At 47.3% G+C, this 19,615-nt stretch overlaps 2 protein-coding genes across 4 annotated transcripts; both read right to left on the bottom strand.

The window, feature by feature from the left end:
• Positions 1 to 529: 529 nt before the first annotated feature.
• Positions 530 to 6,389, bottom strand: LOC122368618. Its single transcript, XM_043342754.1, has 2 exons — positions 2,354 to 6,389; positions 530 to 2,245 (listed from the first exon to the last, which is right to left on the bottom strand). The coding sequence occupies exons 1-2, from the start codon at positions 3,395 to 3,397 to the stop codon at positions 2,201 to 2,203; spliced, it is 1,089 nt and encodes a 362-aa protein (XP_043198689.1). The 5' UTR covers positions 3,398 to 6,389; the 3' UTR covers positions 530 to 2,200.
• Positions 530 to 11,840, bottom strand: LOC122368619 (dnaJ homolog subfamily C member 4-like). 3 transcript variants are annotated; one of them, XM_043342758.1, is made up of 7 exons: positions 11,815 to 11,840; positions 10,786 to 10,878; positions 8,485 to 8,578; positions 8,034 to 8,221; positions 7,564 to 7,734; positions 6,396 to 7,228; positions 530 to 708 (listed from the first exon to the last, which is right to left on the bottom strand). In XM_043342758.1, the coding sequence occupies exons 2-6, from the start codon at positions 10,863 to 10,865 to the stop codon at positions 7,075 to 7,077; spliced, it is 687 nt and encodes a 228-aa protein (XP_043198693.1). In that variant the 5' UTR covers positions 10,866 to 10,878; positions 11,815 to 11,840; the 3' UTR covers positions 530 to 708; positions 6,396 to 7,074. The 3 variants fall into 3 exon arrangements, with proteins under 3 accessions (XP_043198693.1, XP_043198690.1, XP_043198691.1); XM_043342755.1 differs by lacking the exon at positions 11,815 to 11,840 and adding an exon at positions 11,619 to 11,646; XM_043342756.1 differs by lacking the exon at positions 11,815 to 11,840 and adding an exon at positions 11,183 to 11,435.
• Positions 11,841 to 19,615: the final 7,775 nt, after the last annotated feature.

The raw sequence follows: 19,615 nt of genomic DNA, 5'->3' as shown, positions 1-19,615 counted from the left end.
CGTCTTTTTTGTACGCACATGAATGCTTCCATATATCACCTTGATAGCTTCCAAATCCTCTAGCAAAGGGAAACCTGCGAAGGTCAAAGGTGCGGATTGCAAACTCTCGCTCGCTAACGATTCTACTGAAATGTTCTGATTTCTGACCAGATTAGTCCTTCTGGATCGGTAAATAGTGATACATTAACCTCTTTTTTCACCGAATTAAAGTAGAGGAACATTATACCGTAGCCATTCCCAGAGGCGGTTTCGACTGAGTGGACACTCCAATTTGACCTTGGATGTGGGAGACAGATATACGGCCTTGGGAGACAGACTGCGAAGACGACGGGGATTGGGGAACAGGGGTTCACTGCAGCGCTGACTGAAATTACCCCTGAACACCAGTTTACGCTACACGGAATCAGTTAATTTTGCCAAACCTAAGGTTCACTGAGGCGCATTATTTCCAAATCTCGCAGGGTTTCCGAGACGTGACCCACTCTTCATGTGATACGGTACCATGCCTACTATGCACAAACGACGGACATGTCAACATGACTCCCATCATTTATTTGTTTTCTAAACAATACACATCCGGTCACCACCGACATACATACTAAACGCCTGCAAGACAGCAACTGAACCAGCCATAGACAACCCGACTGTTGCCACAATTCAGGCTTCCGGCGCATCGCTATCAGTATCGACTATTGTCCAAATGGTACACTGCCGTGCAAAGGCAAAACCTCCTATGTTCATTTTTGGCCGATTTGGCGTTTTTTATATCATTCGATTCGTGTTCCCATGTCGCGTATTTTGGTGCTGTCAGACCATTAATAAAATGTATATTTTAAGAATTATTTTGACTTAAGTTTTTTTGGAATTCCTATGTTCTGGGAATGCAACCGAAAAGCAAAGGCAAAACCACTGATGTTCTGATAAATGGCGAAATCTCCTTTGTTTAATCTCCTTTGTATACAAACCCATTTTTCAGAATAACATAGGAGAATTTGCCCATGTGGAATCGGTATCTTCCATTTGGAGGTACACTATTTCACAACGCAGGTGAGTTTTATTCGAGTTTTACCGCCTCAAACGGGCGGTTTATTTGATCTTGGCGTTGATTTAGGCTTTGATTCCTGCCGACGCGACCGGTCGAATAGTTACTGTGATTCAATTTTCTCACCGTGATTTCCTCACGAATTTAAAACATTAATCGATAATCATTGTCACTTATGTGTATTTAGGTAACCTATCGCCATGAAGCCTCGCAAAGGGGGCGTGCCCTATGCATATAACAGGAAAGTGGCCGGAAGACCTCATGTTCTTGTTCAGTGGGAAGACGTCAGCAAGGGCCAATCGCACTACGTGCCTCTCTCGTCTCTTAGAGGTTCACATTGTGGCGGTTCAGCGGTCACGATGCTTCATGGGAAGAAACTGTGGACCGGAGTCATAGTTTTCAAGCCACCGAAAAGCTTCGGCCTTGTGCAAGGTAAATACTTTTAAATGTGCAAGTACATACGTATTACATGAACCATGTTTGACTGTATTTGAAAACATTAAAAAGACAACAATCAGCGTTTCTTTTAGGATCAATTGTTTACATTGAATTCATTCAGTTCATTGAGTACCAGACATGTTCTTGGATCCCAACTGTGGATCTATGATCTCGGTGGATCCCGTGACAAAATGGAATCATGGATCCATGATCCCAATGGATCTCTGGACGAAAGCGAAGGTCGGATCTATGATCCCAGTGGATCTCTCGACAAAACCAAAGGTTGGATCCATGATCCGAGTGGATCTCTCGACAAAAACAGTTTTTGACACTTATAACTGTTAATAACGGTTAATTAACCAATTTAAGCTTGAACTTGGGCATCATTAGTCACATATTGCACTGAATCACGGTCTTGAACCTGCTATCTTGTTCTTGGATGATAGCAGGTTGGGGAGCTTGGGATCTATGATCCAAGTGGATCTCTCGACAAAACCGAATGCCGGATCCATGATCCGAGTGGATCTCTCGACAAAATGGAGACTCGGATCTATGATCCCATATGATATCGGATCCAGATCCATGGGATCAGATCTCCAGATCCATTTCTAGGATCCACGAACATGTCTGTTGAGTACATTCATACATTGAGTACATTCAGTTCATTCAGCGGCCCTGAAAATAGTAATTACAGACTCAGGAATCCCATCAACCCGCTTTTCACAGAGGTCGAAGATGAGGCGGTGACACCGACACCGAGTGGACCAGGCGGAGACGGAGCACCGAGCGTACTGGATGGAGACGGAGCACCGACTGGACCGGACGGAGACAGCACACTGACTGGACCGGACGGAGGCAGCACATCGAGCGGACCAGGCGGAGACGGAGCACCGAGCGTACTGGATGGAGACGGAGCACCGACTGGACCGGACGGAGACAGCACACTGACTGGACCGGACAGAGACAGCACAACGAGCGTACCGGATGGAGACGGAGCACCGACTGGACCGGACGGAGAGAGCACACCGAGCGAACCAGGCGGAGACAGCACACCGAGTGGAATGGACGGAGGCAGCACATCGAGCGGACCAGGCGGAGACGGAGCACCGAGCGTACCGGATGGAGACGGAGCACCGACTGGACCGGACGGAGAGAGCACACCGAGCGAACCAGGCGGAGACAGCACACCGAGTGGAATGGACGGAGGCAGCACATCGAGCGGACCAGGCGGAGACGGAGCACCGAGCGTACCGGATGGAGACGGAGCACCGACTGGACCGGACGGAGACAGCACACTGACTGGACCGGACGGAGGCAGCACATCGAGCGGACCAGGCGGAGACGGAGCACCGAGCGTACCGGATGGAGACGGAGCACCGACTGGACCGGACGGAGAGAGCACACCGAGCGAACCAGGCGGAGACAGCACACCGAGTGGAATGGACGGAGGCAGCACATCGAGCGGACCAGGCGGAGACGGAGCACCGAGCGTACCGGATGGAGACGGAGCACCGACTGGACCGGACGGAGACAGCACACTGACTGGACCGGACGGAGGCAGCACATCGAGCGGACCAGGCGGAGACGGAGCACCCAGCGTACCGGACGGAGACGGAGCGCCGACTGGACCGGACGGAGACAGCACACCGAGCGAACCAGGCGGAGACAGCACACCGAGTGGAATGGACGGAGGCAGCACATCGAGCGGACCAGGCGGAGACGGAACACCGACTGGAACGGACGGAGACAGGACACCGAGTGAACCAGGCGGAGACAGCACACCGAGTGGAATGGACGGAGGCATGACACCGAGTGGACCAGGCGGAGACGGAGCACCGGGCGGACCTGGTGACGAGCTGTTTTGTGACGAAGCCTTTGCATATCTGGAGCCAGAGAGGGAAGCAATGCCCGAGACATCGGAAATGCAAAGATATTTGAACCCACTGACTTCCATGAATGACGCGAACATGGAGTCGGTAGAACATCTGTTTCTGAGCGAAGACGAGCTGTTGCTTGAAGTGTCCCCGTTAGTAGGCATATTCACGCCAAGAGCCGCCACTAACACACACGGCGACATGCAAGGTACGACCGAGGAAACTGTTGACCCAGATGATCTTCCGGAAGCAGAAGGAGAAGTAGACTCGCCAGCGACCAGCTCACCCCCACCTAAGCGAAGAAAAACGGCAGTCAAGAAGAGAGCGAGAACCTCCGCACAGAAAGTCGCCAACTTCGCGCAGAAGCATCCGGTACTAAATGTTCCAAAACAGTGCAAGGATGGATGCCGCAATGAGTGTTTCAAGAAGGTTTTGGAATCCACTCGGATCGAGATTAACACTGAGGTCAACCAGCTCAGCCGTGAGGCACGCCAACAGTGGTATCGAACTTACGTCAAGTCAACAGACGTGCATGTTCGTCGTCCCGAACACCGGAGGGAATCTGATCCCAGGCGTACCAGGGCGTTCTCCTGGTCGTTGCCATCTGGAGACAAATCGGTCACTGTGTGCAGATCGTTCTATCTGACAACACTCGGGTTCGCGGCTGATAACGCTGAAGCTGTCCTATCAGCCGTCAAAGATGGTTCGATCCGGCCGGCAGGAGACGAGCGGGGGTGTCACTGCCCTTCGAACAAGACTGACCGCTATATGATCAAGGATCACGTCAACTTATACCACCCAATCAAGCACCACTATCGCTATATGCATGCGCCTCAGAGGATGTACTTACCCTCAGATGTAACTGTGCGTGACATGTACACAGACTACACCCGCCGTGGTGGGCAGTGCTCTTACGAGACATACAGGAAGGTCGTGCGCGAGATGAACATCTCGTTCGCACAACTCGCGGGAGAAGAGTGTGCGAAATGCTCCGTTCATCTCCAGCATTTGAAGGACTGCCATGGAAGGCAGGCGAAGGAACCCTCCGAGCACATCGAAGGATGTAGTGAGTGCTGCGCTCACGCTGAACACATGTATCTAGCCAAGATAGCTAGAAACGAGTATCGTGCCGACGCAGATAGAACATGGAGTGATGATGAGATCGTGCTGTCAGCCGATATGATGAAAGTCATGGTAATTCCGATTCTTCCCTTGAAAGAAGCCATCTTCACACAGAGACTAATTTGCTACAATGAAACTTTCAGCATCCTCATGCCGACAGACAAAGGAGATAAATCAAGCAGAAGGGCTCTCCAGAAGGAGAACAGTATGTGCGTAGTCTGGCACGAAGGACACGCTGGACGGAGCGCAGAAGAGGTCGCCGCAGCATATGTGCTGTACCTCGAGTCCGCCTGTCGGGACGTCGCTCATGTTACCATCTGGGCGGATAATTGTGGTGCGCAGAATAAGAGTTGGGCCTTGTGCAGCGCTCTTCTGAAGACGGTCAACTCTACGAAGACGAGAACGAGCACGATCACAGTGAAGTTTTTGGAAACAGGACACACGTCCATGTCGGCTGACGCTGTACATCAGACGATATCAAAGAGGTTCAAGCAACGGAAGATACAAGATTTTGAAGACTATGTCAAGGCTACGGAGGCTAGTGGCACAAAAACCATGCAAATGAGGCCACAGGTGAACATGGTAGAAGTGGAGGACGGGATCAGCCGGCAGCGACTGGCGGCGCTGTCAAGCGACGAACAGCGGCCATATCTGGCGGACCTGAAGGCTCTGAGAGTTCGGCGGGGGTCCGAGGACCTCATGATGAAGACTGACCTAAAAGGGACAACGTGGATGGCATACAAGCTAACGAAGAGCACGTTTTCAGCAGAAGAGCCGCTGCCAATGAGATCGAAGATATCTGGTATCGAGAAGGCAAAGATCAAGGCCATCTGCGAGACGCTCGTGCCTCATCTCGAGCAGCACAAGCGTGCCTTCTGGGAGACGATGGCGGCCGGCACAAGCGCGCCTGCAGGGACGACATTCGCCACCACAACTCAGTCACGCAAAAGGCGACGAACCCGATGAACATCGGGACATGATGAAGACATAGGCGTAGCGTTGCCTGGTGTTGTGATGATGCATTTGTATCGGCTCACAGTCTTGATGATTTCTTGTGGTATAGCTTGTGGTATCAATCAATCAATCAATCAATCATCAATCAATCATCAATCATCAATCAATCTGCAATATAAGCGTCAGACGATGCGTTTTGTGTAACCGCAATGTGATCAATCAATCTGCAATATAAGCGTCAGACGATGCGTTTTGTGTAACCGCAATGTTGCGTGTATGATCATTTTGACGAACGAATACATGCTTTGTTTAGACTTTGTCTTTCTGTCATGTTCGCGAGGACATGACAACCACGCATTAGAATGATTTATAACAACTGGCATACTTTCTTTTCATCGACGAAGCGTACTGGCAATAAATTATTTGATATTTCAATATCACTGGTATTCGTATTTGATACTTTGCCTTTAATCGCACCACATGAGCATCGCGTAGGTATTTGCTTTCCAACGCCCTAATTTCCCAACACAGTGTTTTTTTATAGTATTTTGCAACATAGGAGTTTTTGCCTTTGCAATGGAAAGGGATAATTTCTTAACATAGGGGATTTTGACGGCCTTTTGCAACATAGGGGTTTTTGTCTTCGCAAGGGAAAGGTATAATTTCTTAACATAGGGGATTTTGACGGCATTTTGCAACAAAGGTGTTTTTGCCTTTGCATCGCTCATAAAAATTACACTGGCATAACCTACTTTTAGCCTTTTCATGGATAGTATTTGGCATTGTCATTTTATTTTATAACAATGAAATTTCTCGTTTTCTAAGGATTCCGAGGATATACGATTTTGTGACATCTGTTGTTTCTTACGTCGACAATTACCAAAAACACAAAAACTGCTCTAGTGAAAAATAAAATATCGGCGAAAATCGAAACATAGGAGGTTTTGCCTTTGTACGGCAGTACAGTGGTACCCAACTAAGACTGTGTGATTCTTTTCGACCTAAAGGTAAACCCTCTGCATCACAGCCGCACACATTTCATCACGTATTCCATCACTAAAAACTCAAACATTATTCAGGCAACCACTGCATCCACTCGCTCCTTGCATATTCAGTCTGACATTGTAGACCTCCTAGAGACTTCAGCTTTGTGGCAAGACCTTCATTCAATCCCTTTCCTGACGTAAAATGCTTTCTAATCGTCAATGTGCCCTTTACACCAATAGGTAACTAAATATCTGATGATTGGATATCGATTCGGCAAAGAAACAATTATCCAGCTAACAGCTCGAACCTCTAACAAGGCAAGATAAACCTATCATACGAGTAGCACTCGTATGAATATGATTACCGTGTTAGTATAGTTACGGACAGATCTGACCAATGGATGGACTACTTGGTTTCAACAGTGTGCTCAAAATTGCTTTCATATATCAATGTTCGATCTGAGACGACAGGCAATCAAAGGATTCCTTCCATGATAGCTCAGTCGCACTGCAGTATCCCAACTGCAACATCCCTACTTCCCTATTATTTACTTAGTGTGGTGCCTACACCTATTCAGTACACAAAAATAACAATATTTTCACCGTAGCAAAGACATTTCACGAATGCCTTTAACCTAATTATAATCATATGAGCATATTACTCAACAGCATCTGCCTTTAAAGACTTAAGGAAACTTTCGACCTTGGTTTTATCCTTGGGATCCATTGCCTTGCTCTTGGCGTCTGAGTAAGTAGCGTAGATGCGTCGATTTTTCTCATCGATGTACGCCATCGCACTCTGGTGGGAGGCTCTGAAAACAGCACAAAATAATGCTGAGTTCATTATGGTACAAAATTGCCCGAATGAAAAGCCTAAAGCTATTCACATTCTGTTTCAACTCACTTGTATGAAAATACGCATGAATTTCATCGGATCGTTCAAATACGCAATCACTGCCGCATTATTTTATCAGTCACTTCATAGAATATAATGTCATTATACTTATTTTACGTCTTCAGCCACTCATTCAAGCATTTTTTCGCCGATTTTTGATGGATCATCACATCAAACCGAACACTCCATCACCTCACTAACATAGGAAATTTGCATCTGATCACAATATCCCCCGCGGTCTCAGTCACTGACCTGATGGCCGTCACGTGTATGAAGATGCCCAGCACCATGAAGAGCAGGCAGAACACGGCGATGGGACCGTTGGAGAGTCGCTTCACCCCGCGGATGCCGTAGTAGGGCTTGTCGCTGAACTCGCTGTCCTTGCTGCGGTCCCTCATGCCCCAGATGGTGTCGTCAGTGAACCTGGCGAGGCAGCAGAACCCGGTAAGCAGCCTGATACAACACTGTTTCAGAGACTTCCTAAGCAAATATGTTTTCACCAGGATGTCAGACAATGTAATGGATATACCCAAAACTCCCAAAATCAGCAATAAACATATAAAAGTGCGAACTCGGGCTAGCTTGATGCGTCGATTATTTTTACGCGTAACCGACCAGCTCTGACATTCAGTTCAGACATAACTACACTCCAGCCTGATAAATGGTTCATTCATCACCACTCCAGTCCATGGCATCCCTGCATGTTTGCCACAGCCACTCACACTCGGTCGTGTGTCGACTCGACGTCGCCGTGTCGTTTCCAGCTCTGTCCGGGTGGCGGCGCTGCTGTCGTCGGGCGCAGCAAACTGGCGTCGTAGAGAGCGCGCGCCTGGCGGCGGCTGAGCGTCTGGTACGCCTCGTTCAGCAGGACGAACTCGCTGTGACTCCCCGGAGACACGTCCGGATGCAGCTGTAAGAGGAATTGCATGTGGGGAACCAGGGTGCAGAGCATGTGACTTGTGAGGTATACACTCAGGAGCAACATGCGGAGAATTAAATAAAAACACCATGATAAATGAAAAAAGATTCAACTGTTCACTTATTGTAATTCCTTTGATGCATAATAGAAGAACGTTTTATATGCCTTGAAAATATCAATAAAACAGTGAACAAAGTAGGTAATGCATAATGTTATTACACCATTCACACTAAGCAGGCATAAAGCTAACAAACCTTTTTAGACAGGGTCATGTATGCTTCTCGAATGTCTTTTGTGCTGCATGTTTTTGAAACTCCCAGTACTTCATAGTGTGTTCTACTTCTAAACCTGTAAAAAAAATCCAAGGTGATGCAAGGCTCATAACCAAGTGCATCAAAGACAAATAAGCAAATGAAATGAGCACTGAGCAGGCCACAATTTCTAGTTGCCATTCTACAGGGTGGGGCAGCATAATCGGGAATAAATATCAAACGGGATTATTTGGTCATGAATTAAAAAATACAGCTCCAAGCACTATTTTAGCAACATCCCATCAATCGGTCACCTTTTACCTATCCCTCATCCCATGTGACCGCCCACGGCGTCGATGACCTTCTCAAGGCGGGTCCAAAAGCACGCGCATGCACGTGCGACCTCCTGCTTGTCCATGATCGCCCATCAGCTTCGTACTTTGCACTGAAGACCGTCTTTACTGATGATAAGTTGTTCATTAACCTTCTACCAAAAGACGCTCCATGTAAATAATTTGATCGGATTTAATTCGGCGGAGTGGAAGGACCAGAAGTTTTTGGTTCATCTCAGGTGGAGGTACCCCACACAATAACATGTCGTCCTCACTGCAGTACCAGCACGGACAGAGTCCTCGTAAGACGTGATCTGAACCGTCTGTGATCCTCTCTTCCGACGGCTGCACGTGAGTCTGCCAGATTGCGGATGTATTTATCAGAGGTGCTCATTTTATCCGGGCTCGATGAAGTAGGGTGCACCACGTGCACCTCCCTTGAAGACCACCGATAGGTCCACCACCCCACCAGGATGTTTACTTCGCATGACCGCCGGAATATTTTCGATACAATCCCCTATATGGTATGCGATTCTTTTTTTATCGTATTCCAGTCGGTGGGAAAATTTTTGGTCGCGGAAGTTTTGAACATTGTTTCTTTCTAATGTGCTCAAGAACTTCTTCCTGATATTCAAGCGAGTCATCTGTATGTCCTCTGCTAAGAATTATTTTCCAAGGATTGCGTAAACCTTTTGTCCTGAGTATTCCCACACAACCCTTATCGTTCGTGATAACATGTTGACCTGTCAAGCAATCTTTACGTGGAATTGCAGGGTTGTAAACAAAATCATCTTGTTTTACTCGTTTAACATTAGTGTCTATGGGCGCGCGCAAAGCACTTGGAGCACCGTCGAACTATTTTGCTGCTCTTTTCCAGGATGTTGCATGCTCATGGATGTAGTCATGTCAGATGATGCACAACTTTTAGGCGTTTCGTTGCCATGATATAATTTATCAAAATACTGCCATGCATACTCATGATCAGAGCCCAAAAAGCATTCCCGATTATGCTGCCCCACCCTGTAGTCACATGTCATGGTGGTGTGATGCTGCCCTGAGTTTGCATCCCTACATACATACCATTGTGGTTAACATGAGGTGAAAAGTAGCATATGAATAACCAGTATAACGCCTTTTGGGGCGACTAACGGAGCGAGCGAGAGGGTGGGCCTTGCACGTGCGAAATTGCGAGGGAGTACCTCCAACTGACTTGTGCACGGCACCCTACTAACCGGTCTCTAGCGATGTGCCAAATTTGGGCACAATCGGCCCAGCCGTTCTCGAGATCTGGAAGCGGCACCCTGCACGTGCGCACGTGCAAAATGGGTCCCAACTGACTTGTGCACGGCACCCTACTAACCGGTCCCTAACCGTGTACCAAATTTGAGCGCAATCGGTCCAGCCGTTCTCGAGATCTGGAAACGACCCCTGCACGTGCGCACGTGCAGCAGCACCCCAACTCTGGCACATGTATATGCAGTGCCTAGTGGGTGCCTACCTACATGCCAACTTTCAGCGCAATCGGCCAAGTAGTTACCGAGATATTGCAACAATTACAAAAGTGACACCTCTTCGTTTTGCACGTGGCACGTGCATAAGGGGTCACCCACATGCATCGGGAATAGTCCAATACTTGGTAGAAGGAATGAAGCTACCCTACAAAAATTACCGCGTGTAAATCGGTCAAGTGGTTGCTGAGATATAAGCCTCGCAAAAGCGTGACCACGGCCGGCCGCTCATACTCAGAAATTTCCGTTAATCTAAGGAAAGACTACGCTCGCTTCGCTCGCTCCGTAATTACTGTCACTGCTGATATTCTTTTGCAATTTCATGGAATCACACTAGCTAGCATTTGCATTAATCATTCACAAACTTCTTTTTATATACTGAGAAGTCTGAGTCTGTGACTTATTTCAAGTTTATGTTTTTAAGATCAGGTTATTATTTATTTTAAATTGGAAAGTACACTCACCTCAGTTGCTGGCAGATATATGAACCTGAACATCTTTTTAGCAATGTGCTACAACTTGATAATCTTGTAATACTGTCCATAACCTACTTTAATCTGAAAAGAAAAAGGCCTGCATTTAAGACTGAAAATTGCTTTGAAATTAATTAATCAAATAGGTACTGCTGTGCAAAGGCAAAAACAATTACATTCAGATGAGCCCTGGCTTGACACACTGACCACTGAGCTGACAATCATTTTTACCATTGCATGGCAGAATAGGTAGCTGTAATAGCTGTAATAATAGCTGTAATAGAATAGGTAATACGTAGCTATTCAGAATCAGTGCACTTGTATGACATGATATTATGATACGCCAGTACGGCCAATGCAGTTCATGGCAAATAAGAAAAGGGCTTACTTTCAAAACAGCTTCGTTTTATGCACTCATCCAAAAGAAGGAAGTGGATAGATACCTCTACGTCAATCTTGTTTAAGAAGAATGAGATCATTAGCATCCCAGACCAGATCAAGATGAGATTGAGATAAAAGTTAAAACAATAACAATATTGTTATTCTGAGAGCCTATTTTACCATTACTGTACAAAATTTTAGCTTTGAAAAACTGCTTTTCATCCAAATTACCTACCAATAATTCAAAATATTTGTTGAAAAACAAATTCATAACATTCATTACAATTTGAATTAAACTGATATCGACATGTCAAAGTGTAGTAACAATTCACAAAAAAATAGACAAAATTTATTATTTATGAGCCAGGCAGCAGCAATGTGCAGAAAAACAACAAATTCATGCGATAAAAAGTTGCTTTATCCACGAAATGAAATAACAACACCGTCAAACGTGAGCCGAGTGTGTTGTATTCACACAGCTTACGTAATAGGCGCTGCTGAAATAAGAGAATGGAAAAAGGGGGTGTTAAGGAAGCACCTCAGTTGTTATAGCTATAAAGTGGATGAAACTTGGTTGAGCTTCTATGAGCAATACAATCATAACAACTAAAGTGAACATTTACTTATTTACGACCTCACCAAAGTATTTTTGAATAAGACAAACGAAAGTAAAACACGTACTAATATTTTGACAGTCCCCTTTCTTTGAAGCCGCGCCATTATTGTCGTTCCTGCGTCAATATATGACTCATTTCTTTTTAATAAGTCAAAATATTTATTTTCACAACAAATGAAATGTTGTGGTATTTAATTGCGAACTGTTCTACCATTGTTAACAAAATCAGCTCAAAATAATTATTTTCAATCATCCGGACTACGAAAACGAATAAATATAACGCAAATGTCACGGAAATTTTACTGTGTGAATCTGCTAGAGGGCGCGGCGACTGCAGCTATGTTCCAGGTGGCAGCACCCTACGCATGATTTAGGACATTTAGGTAGGACATGATAAAATATCAGCGACAAGTCCAAGCCGAGACGTCATCATCTCTCGTTGCCCATTGCCCATTGGCCATTGCCTTCGGTTTTCTCAGGACTTTAACCACACAGTCTAGTCTCCTCCCTATCCGATCATTCCACGTATCTGCCCTTCTCCTCAGTTCTCAGCCCGAAAGAGCCTGCAAAAATGAAAAAAGAGACGTTCCTCTGATCCGATCGTTATCAATGCTCCCCGGACACGCTTTTACCCATTTTTTTTCTTATTCTTAGCCCTACCCTCCCCCTGGTCCCTTCCTTCGGACTAGACGGTCACTGACTTGCCAATGCTACCTAATACCTTTATCTGACGTGGACTGGTTAGTTCCTCAGGAAGTCAGGAGCATACTCAGGTGGGGCCGGGGGTGACCGTTAACGAGGCGAGTGTGCTCTGCGCGCTGCGGTGGCCTCAGTCAGGCCCATGGGCCTTTGTGCGGTCTTAAGGAATCTTGTCGGGGCGGACCAAGGCCTGGAGGCTCACAAGGGAGGCTACTAGCTGCCGAAACCAATGTTATAATTCTACCTTACAAATTCTTTCATGTTCATCCGGCTCTGCGATGCAGCCCTTTTGGGCTGAAAGCCCCGTATCGGTAATCTAAGAAAACATACGAATGTATATATGTACCTACTCGCCTGTTTTTCCATATCTATCTATAGGTACGAGACGGACCTTCATACTTCAGCCGTATTAGTCGGTATGGCGCACCAAACAAGACATTGGCAACACTGATATGCATTTGAAGCGTGCAAATATGAAATAGCACACATGACACAAACGCTGTAAAATCGCATTAATCGCTCAGGGCATATATGTGATTCATTTACTTATTCTGTAGTAATTTATTCATAAAATAGCACAATACCTAGTACCTACCTAGCTTTGCAAATTGAACGATACTAACGGCTTTAGGTACGAGCTCCTAAATAATAAGCAAACAACTAAAAAGACACAATATGCCGTATGCATCTTTCGTTTCTCAGATACACTAGCTCTTAGTATAGAAGGTACGTTCAATGTGGCATTGCCACTTACTAATAAAAGACCATACGATGCCGTATTACCGTAATAAGCTCGTAGCGTATTACGCTTCCACTAGGATACCCCACTGGTCAAACACGGGCTGCCGGATGCCCTTTCTCCGTCGCACTCCGTTCTCCTTTTTCGCCGCCAGCCGTCGACTAGCTCTTGTCCTGCGGGCCGGCCGGCGGGCGACGTCCCCATTGCGCCAGAGGCTGATTGTCGCTCGCTTGGGTCTGGTAGGTGATTTTGGTGCTGTCTGGCTGGATATGCCTTCAGCGAGCCCGCGGCTAGATGAGTTGATTGTATGTGTTTCATCTTGCAAAAGCCTTGCAACTTCCACTTTTCTGGTGCTCGAGTGAGTAATGGCATTTTGTGAGCCAGCTGGTATGTTTTCTTCAGTCTGGGGATGTTCAGACTTCAGCAGGGAATAGTTAGGTTCCTTCCAGCGTCCGAAGCGACCAAGATCAGACGATCCTGCGACAGGAAAAAAGAGTGTAGTAAGGTCAACTTTCCGTCCCGTCATGAACGGGGTCGGGAATTGTCTTCCCGCATTTAAAACGAGTTCAGTTCAGACAGCATGATTTTTTACAGCTAGGTACAGCGCAGGTATGTGCGTGCATAAATGTACGCAATGTACCTGTGTGCGAAATGTACAGACATTTTTTCACGCATACAGCACACCCCGCATTGACCCGGCTTACCGTCATTGAATGCAGGTACCACCGACAGGGCCGTGAACAGAAGGAAGATGACTCCAAACGTCAGCAGCGCTGTCATGGGAAGCACCCCTCGGTCGTTACTCCACAGAGTCTGAAAAAGAACGACTTCTATATGAGGCTCAGCGGGCTCAAGTGCTCGAGAAATGGTTGAAGGGTTGGGCAATGAAGCATGAACAATGAGCGTTCATCCTTTTTCATCGATGAAGCCTGACGGTAGCACAACGAGTACCGAAATTTCTAAATAAATGTCAATGTTTTATTCCTATCATCTTGAACAAGTCCGATAAAAACATAACCCATTGATGAACAATGAAAAATTTAATAACAGGGTGAAGAGGATGGCACGTCCCCTGATCTCTCTCTCTCTCTCTCTCTCTCTCTCTCTCTCTCTCTCTCTCTCTCTCTCTCTCTCTCTCTCTCTCTCTCTCTCTCTCTCTCTCTCTCTCTCTCTCTCTCTCTCTCTCTCTCTCTCTCTCTCTCTCCCTCTCGCTCTCACCTTTCTTGCCATTATCAGCTCCGCGCCTCTCCCGACTCTCCCGATCAGACTTCACGCTGAACCGTGGTGCGACACTTTCCTATCAAAGCGACAAGTGTCCACTACGGAATTTCGGGCCAAAATGCTACCCCGCTGGCAGTGGTGTCCGCTTTTATGAACACCCGTCCCCGTGTCAGTGCGTGCGCCCTATTGTTGTTGATCCGGGAGCAAGTGAACTACGCAATACACGTTCTCACGGCGATGGAATATTCAGGGACACATCCGTGACCGTGTCAGAACTGACGCACGCTGGATCGTACTGACCTTCGGTCGAAGCAGTGGGGGGGGGGGGGGGGTATGGTGGCCTCATGTGCTACCGAGCATAGTAAACTATCGTTTGTATTTTGGTAACTGTTATGGAATGGTCCAATTGATAAATTTGATTGGCCAGATTCCAGGTCAGCATTATAGTTGGTACATATAACCGGGGGCTACGGATTCGATGGATTTTCGGGTGACTCTGAATTCTGACTCGGACTCTGGCTTCAAAAATCGACGCTGACTGACTCCAGCTCCGACTCCGGACGTTTCTCTTAATATCCATATAATCATAATGATAAAGTTCAGAGTGGAGATGTTTTTATTTAACCTGAAACATTTTTTTTTTTTTAGTTCCAAGGCCCTGCTTTTCAAATATGCTTAATAAATAGCATGCGGGATTAAAGGTAGGTTCAGGTGAATCCGCCGTCTTCTACTTCTTTCGCTGAAACGCTCGTCCAAAACAGGAATATGACCTTTTTCGACAAAATCTGATTTCGAAAGGTCAGCGAGCAACCAGGTGTAGTGCATGAAGTTGAGTCTTGCAGCGATTACTCCGATTCCGGAGTCGGAGTCGTTGAGATTTGGGTGACTCCGACTCCGACTCCAACTTCGGGCAAAACTGTCGCCGCGGCATCGACCCGGACTCCAGTCTCCGACTTCGAGTTCGACTCCGCAGCCCTGCATTTAACCGTTTTCCCGTTCAACGCACTGGTGAACTTGCAGTCGGTACGCGCCATACTGAACAACATCATGCAACGCAGACCATCGAACTTCTTTCGTCTCGGCCCCGGGAATAAAGTTCATCATTTTACAGTACACATACAGGGTGTCCCAGAATTACCCGGACATTTATTTTCTGGCTAAAAGTACGACTGCGCTCGCTTCTAATGATATACAAGCATCATACTTTTATAAGATATCCCTTAGCTATCGAGATTGGGGACTGTGTGCTTTTGGTGGCCGGTATAAACGACTCGAATCAATTATTATCCAGAGTCAAGTAAGAGTAGTCCTTTTCCGTTTTCAGCTTAAGCCACTAATAGGCAACCATGGTGAATCAACTCCCGTTCTCAACTTAATAAACGGACTTTCGGTTTTAGTATCATATGACCTTTCCTCGTAAAATATAAATTAGCAAAAAGGATATATTGATATTGATATTTCGATCACAGATCTTCGTCGGAATTGTTAACAAAAGGCTTTTGTTAACAATTCCGACGAAGATCTGTGATCGAAATATCAATATCAATATATCCTTTTTGCTAATTTATATTTTACGAGGAAAGGTCATATGATACTAAAACTGCTTTTACTAATGTTCCTCGCACAAGCGCTCAACAACATTAAACACAACGGACTTTCGGCATGGTTTTTGCTGGAGAGCTTCAGCAGCTCATCTGCAAGCAGTAAGGATTGAGCAAAGCGCAATTATATCAGCTAACGAAGCCAGAGAGAGCAAGAGATAAACCTGATTGACAAGCTTGGGCTCGGCCAAAAAGGGCCATGCACCAGTTGTCAAACAAGTGGTTGCTTGTCATAGACAACAAACGTCACCGATCTAGCTAAAAACTAGCTAAACAATAGAGCAGGATTACCTACAAAACATCAGTCTACTTTGCACCACTATCTTCGACAAAATTTTGGAATTTGGGGTCCTTCGCCAAACAAACATGCGAAAACTACGGGAAAAGCAGCGCAAATCACTACAATTCATCCCAAAAACATTACATATACAACAAAACAGTATATTGAGGCACACTTTGTGGTCTAACGAAGGTATTATGTCATTTGAACCGCCCGAAAAAGGCTTGTGTGAACGTCAGATGGCTACAACGCCCCAACAGCAGAGACGGCCAGGCACCCGTCGAAAATCAAATTGTATGACATTTTGAGCCACCGTGGACTCATTGGGCTTGATATGATGGCCCAAAGACAACCGTTAGCACAGGGTACTACTGCGGTAATATTCTACCAGTGCGAAAACTGGATGCCGTGAACCAAATGGCCATGAACGGGTTTGTTTTGGAAACCAAATCTGTTGGAAGCCAAAGGTTGCGCAATGTTCAGACATGGAGCTTCTCCACTCCAGATGTAAAAAACGCAGCAAAATTGGCGTAGGCAGAAATTTTTGTTTTGGGGGATAATACCTTATGGCCTGGGAACACTTTGATGTCAAGGTTATCTTATATGATCGTATTATCCTCCGGCAAGAGGTCAAAGAAAACAGGCCTACACCCAGTTTCGGGAGACCCGTAAAACAACTGAGACCAGCAATGGCTGGCATTTTCCATCATTGTCGGCTGATCTTGTAACAAGCGTATCTATTGCATGTGCTATTGCACAGCCACCCTAGTTGACTATATAGGACGGTAAAAAGAAAAAAGCGCAATCATGTTTGCCTTATTTTATACGCTAATTAACAATGTCCGGGTACCTAATTATGGGACACCCTGTAGGTGTAGGAACGTTTTCGAAAGTGGGGGGGGGGGGCAGGCCCCAGAGGCCCAAAACCTCACCTACCCCCAAAATCCATTTTCCCCTCGGATTTCGGCCACTTTATTTTCGCAATCATGCTCAAATCGGTTAAAAAAACGTTTCAAGAAAAACAAATAGGCCAAAACCTCAGTGAGACCCTCGGCCAGAAAGTAAACCTGGTGGACGCGTCCCCCTGTTCTCCTCAGCCGCGTTAGCACTCATGCGAATTCCAGACTTCAAACTGGTTTCGAACTAAAACAATGACAATGGACCCCCATTAGACGCCAGAAACGCGCCGATCTCAAATATGCAGCTAAATGAAATAGGGCTTCATCATTTGCCATTTGGTCAACGCGGGCACTGACATCTTTCGACTTTTCTTGCTTGAAAAGTGGGGGGGCCACCAACCATTAGTGGCCCCCCACTATGGAAAGTGGGGGGGCCACTGCCCCCCCCCGTCCCCCCTGTTCCTACACCTATGACAGTACACAGTCCAACTGCTCCGACCGAGCGGACACATAGCAGCCCTCCCCTTCCGCCCCGCCCCTCTCCCTCCCCCGGGGTGTCAGCTGACGGCCAGGACGGTTCAGCTTCTCCGCCAATCAGCGTCGAGCGCGGGTGCGCAGCAGAAATTTGACGCCGTCTGCTCCTGACCAGACGAATCGCCCGAGGCAGTTGCAGAGTACGGCGTTGTGACGATTAGTGCGTGGGGACGCTTGCAGTGAAAGTGCATTTTCGTGCAAGGACTGGTGTTTGATTGCACGGATTATGTTTGTGAAAGTGAGTGCGACTTGTTATCAGTGAAACAGAGGATAACTTGGCAGTGCTTTGACGTGTACGGTGAACTGACACTGAGTCAGAGTGAATGCATCGGGGCCGTTTCGAAGTCAGTAGCGTTTAGTGGTGAATGGTGATCCACTTTGACCTCGGGTGAACTATGGATGGGAGGCGGCGTCTCTCATGCCAGATCACATCAACCCAACAGATGCAGCGCTCTTTGAGAGGACGGCTCAAGCCATGCCCGACCGCTGCCGCAGAAGGACCGGGAGCCCCGAGACCTCAAACGGTGACGTACCCAAACTGCTTTTCTCTGCAGACGACCTTTTTAGTTGTGCCGTTACAGTTCCACATTTTGTTTTCGAGGCCTCGATATGCATAGGCGGCGGAACGTGGAGGGCACCGGGGCACCGTGCCCCCCTTTGATTTTGGCATTTTAACATTAGCCCTATGGGCGTTGCATGGAAAGAATGGGACCAAAAGTCGGCAGTCCCCCCCCCCCCCCCCCCCGGCAGTGAAGGTGTTCCGCTGCTACTGTCGATATGTCCCTGTTACGCCCAATACGCCCCTGGAAGAGGATGGAAACGAATCGAGCCCGAGTAGAGACGGTATTGGATGCCACTGGTTCAGGCTGCATCTGCAAATATTTGGGCTTTTTATTGGCATATTTATTTTGATAATGCGACGAGACGATTGATGACTAGAGGTACTCAGCGGCATTCCACGGCCGTGCTGGCTAGCGCGAGCGACATCTATAGCTGATATTTCACTGAGACGCGCACCACATGCGGCAGCTCGCCCAAACTGGAATGTGGATAGGAGATGGGAACTGAGAGGAGCGGATCCTGGGGGTCACGTCTGACGGGTTGACCTGTCCGTGCTTCTATCCTCAGGATACTGAAATCCTTCTCCTCCACGCCACAACCCCCTTCCGGGCTGGGCAGGCAACTTTATCTCATGCGGGCTGCTCCCTTGGAGCGGCACCGCTGCTCCCGAGGGAGCGCACCCCGTAGCCGGGTGCAGTGAGTGCCTTGGGGCTGGGTGGCCTGTCTTCGGACGGGCTCAGCCCCGGCGACTCACTAGGATGCCTGCCCAGACCAATGTCTCCCCCTAATTCCTATCATCCTTCCGGCTCTGCAATGGTCTTGTCGACCGAAAGGGCCTAACCCAACAAAACAAAACAAAGTCTGACGGGTCGCGAGGTAACAAGCCATCTTCGCTACACAAGGCCCCTATTATGCATGTGATTTGACCCCTTATTTACAACAAATTGCGCAGCTATGCTGGCGGGTCCAGCCCCAGACTCAGAACTTTTGTGGGGTGCCTCCCATCTTTGTGCCTTTGTGCCCCTGGCACTGGTAACCCCGTCCATCCGCCCAACGACGTTTTAGCCAAAATATTCGGCCGTTAGATTGATCGGCCTCCCCATAAGACGCATGGCTAAAGGCGCCCGCGAGAAACTGTTGTGGCTTGTGAAGCTGTTGAGTGCTGTGGTGATAGAGGCTGAAGCTCGGCGATACAAATCATTTGTGTCTGTCTGTGTGACAAAATAAATCTCAAATATATTTTTGTAAACATGAAATATCGTGAAACCGCCAGTGCTTCTCCTACCATTG

This window comes from Amphibalanus amphitrite, unplaced genomic scaffold, assembly GCF_019059575.1.
Source record: "Amphibalanus amphitrite isolate SeventyFive unplaced genomic scaffold, NRLGWU_Aamphi_draft 000962F_arrow, whole genome shotgun sequence".
In the NCBI taxonomy this organism is placed as follows: Eukaryota; Metazoa; Arthropoda; class Thecostraca; order Balanomorpha; family Balanidae; genus Amphibalanus; species Amphibalanus amphitrite.
This window is presented reverse-complemented; position numbering and strand designations above follow the sequence as displayed.

Bases quoted from the DNA above. Each gene is read 5' to 3' on its own strand.
- LOC122368618 (XM_043342754.1), bottom strand. From the start codon at position 3,397: ATGTCTCGGGCATTGCTTCCCTCTCTGGCTCCAGATATGCAAAGGCTT. The intron at 2,246-2,353 runs GTCCGCTCGATG...CGTCTCCGCCTG, and splicing joins CGGTGCTCCGTCTCCGCCTG to GTCCACTCGGTGTCGGTGTC.
- LOC122368619 (XM_043342758.1), bottom strand. From the start codon at position 10,865: ATGGACAGTATTACAAGATTATCAAGTTGTAGCACATTGCTAAAAAGA. The intron at 8,222-8,484 runs GTTTGTTAGCTT...TTCCTCTTACAG, and splicing joins ACATGACCCTGTCTAAAAAG to CTGCATCCGGACGTGTCTCC. The intron at 7,735-8,033 runs GTGAGTGGCTGT...CTGCCTCGCCAG, and splicing joins GAGTCGACACACGACCGAGT to GTTCACTGACGACACCATCT.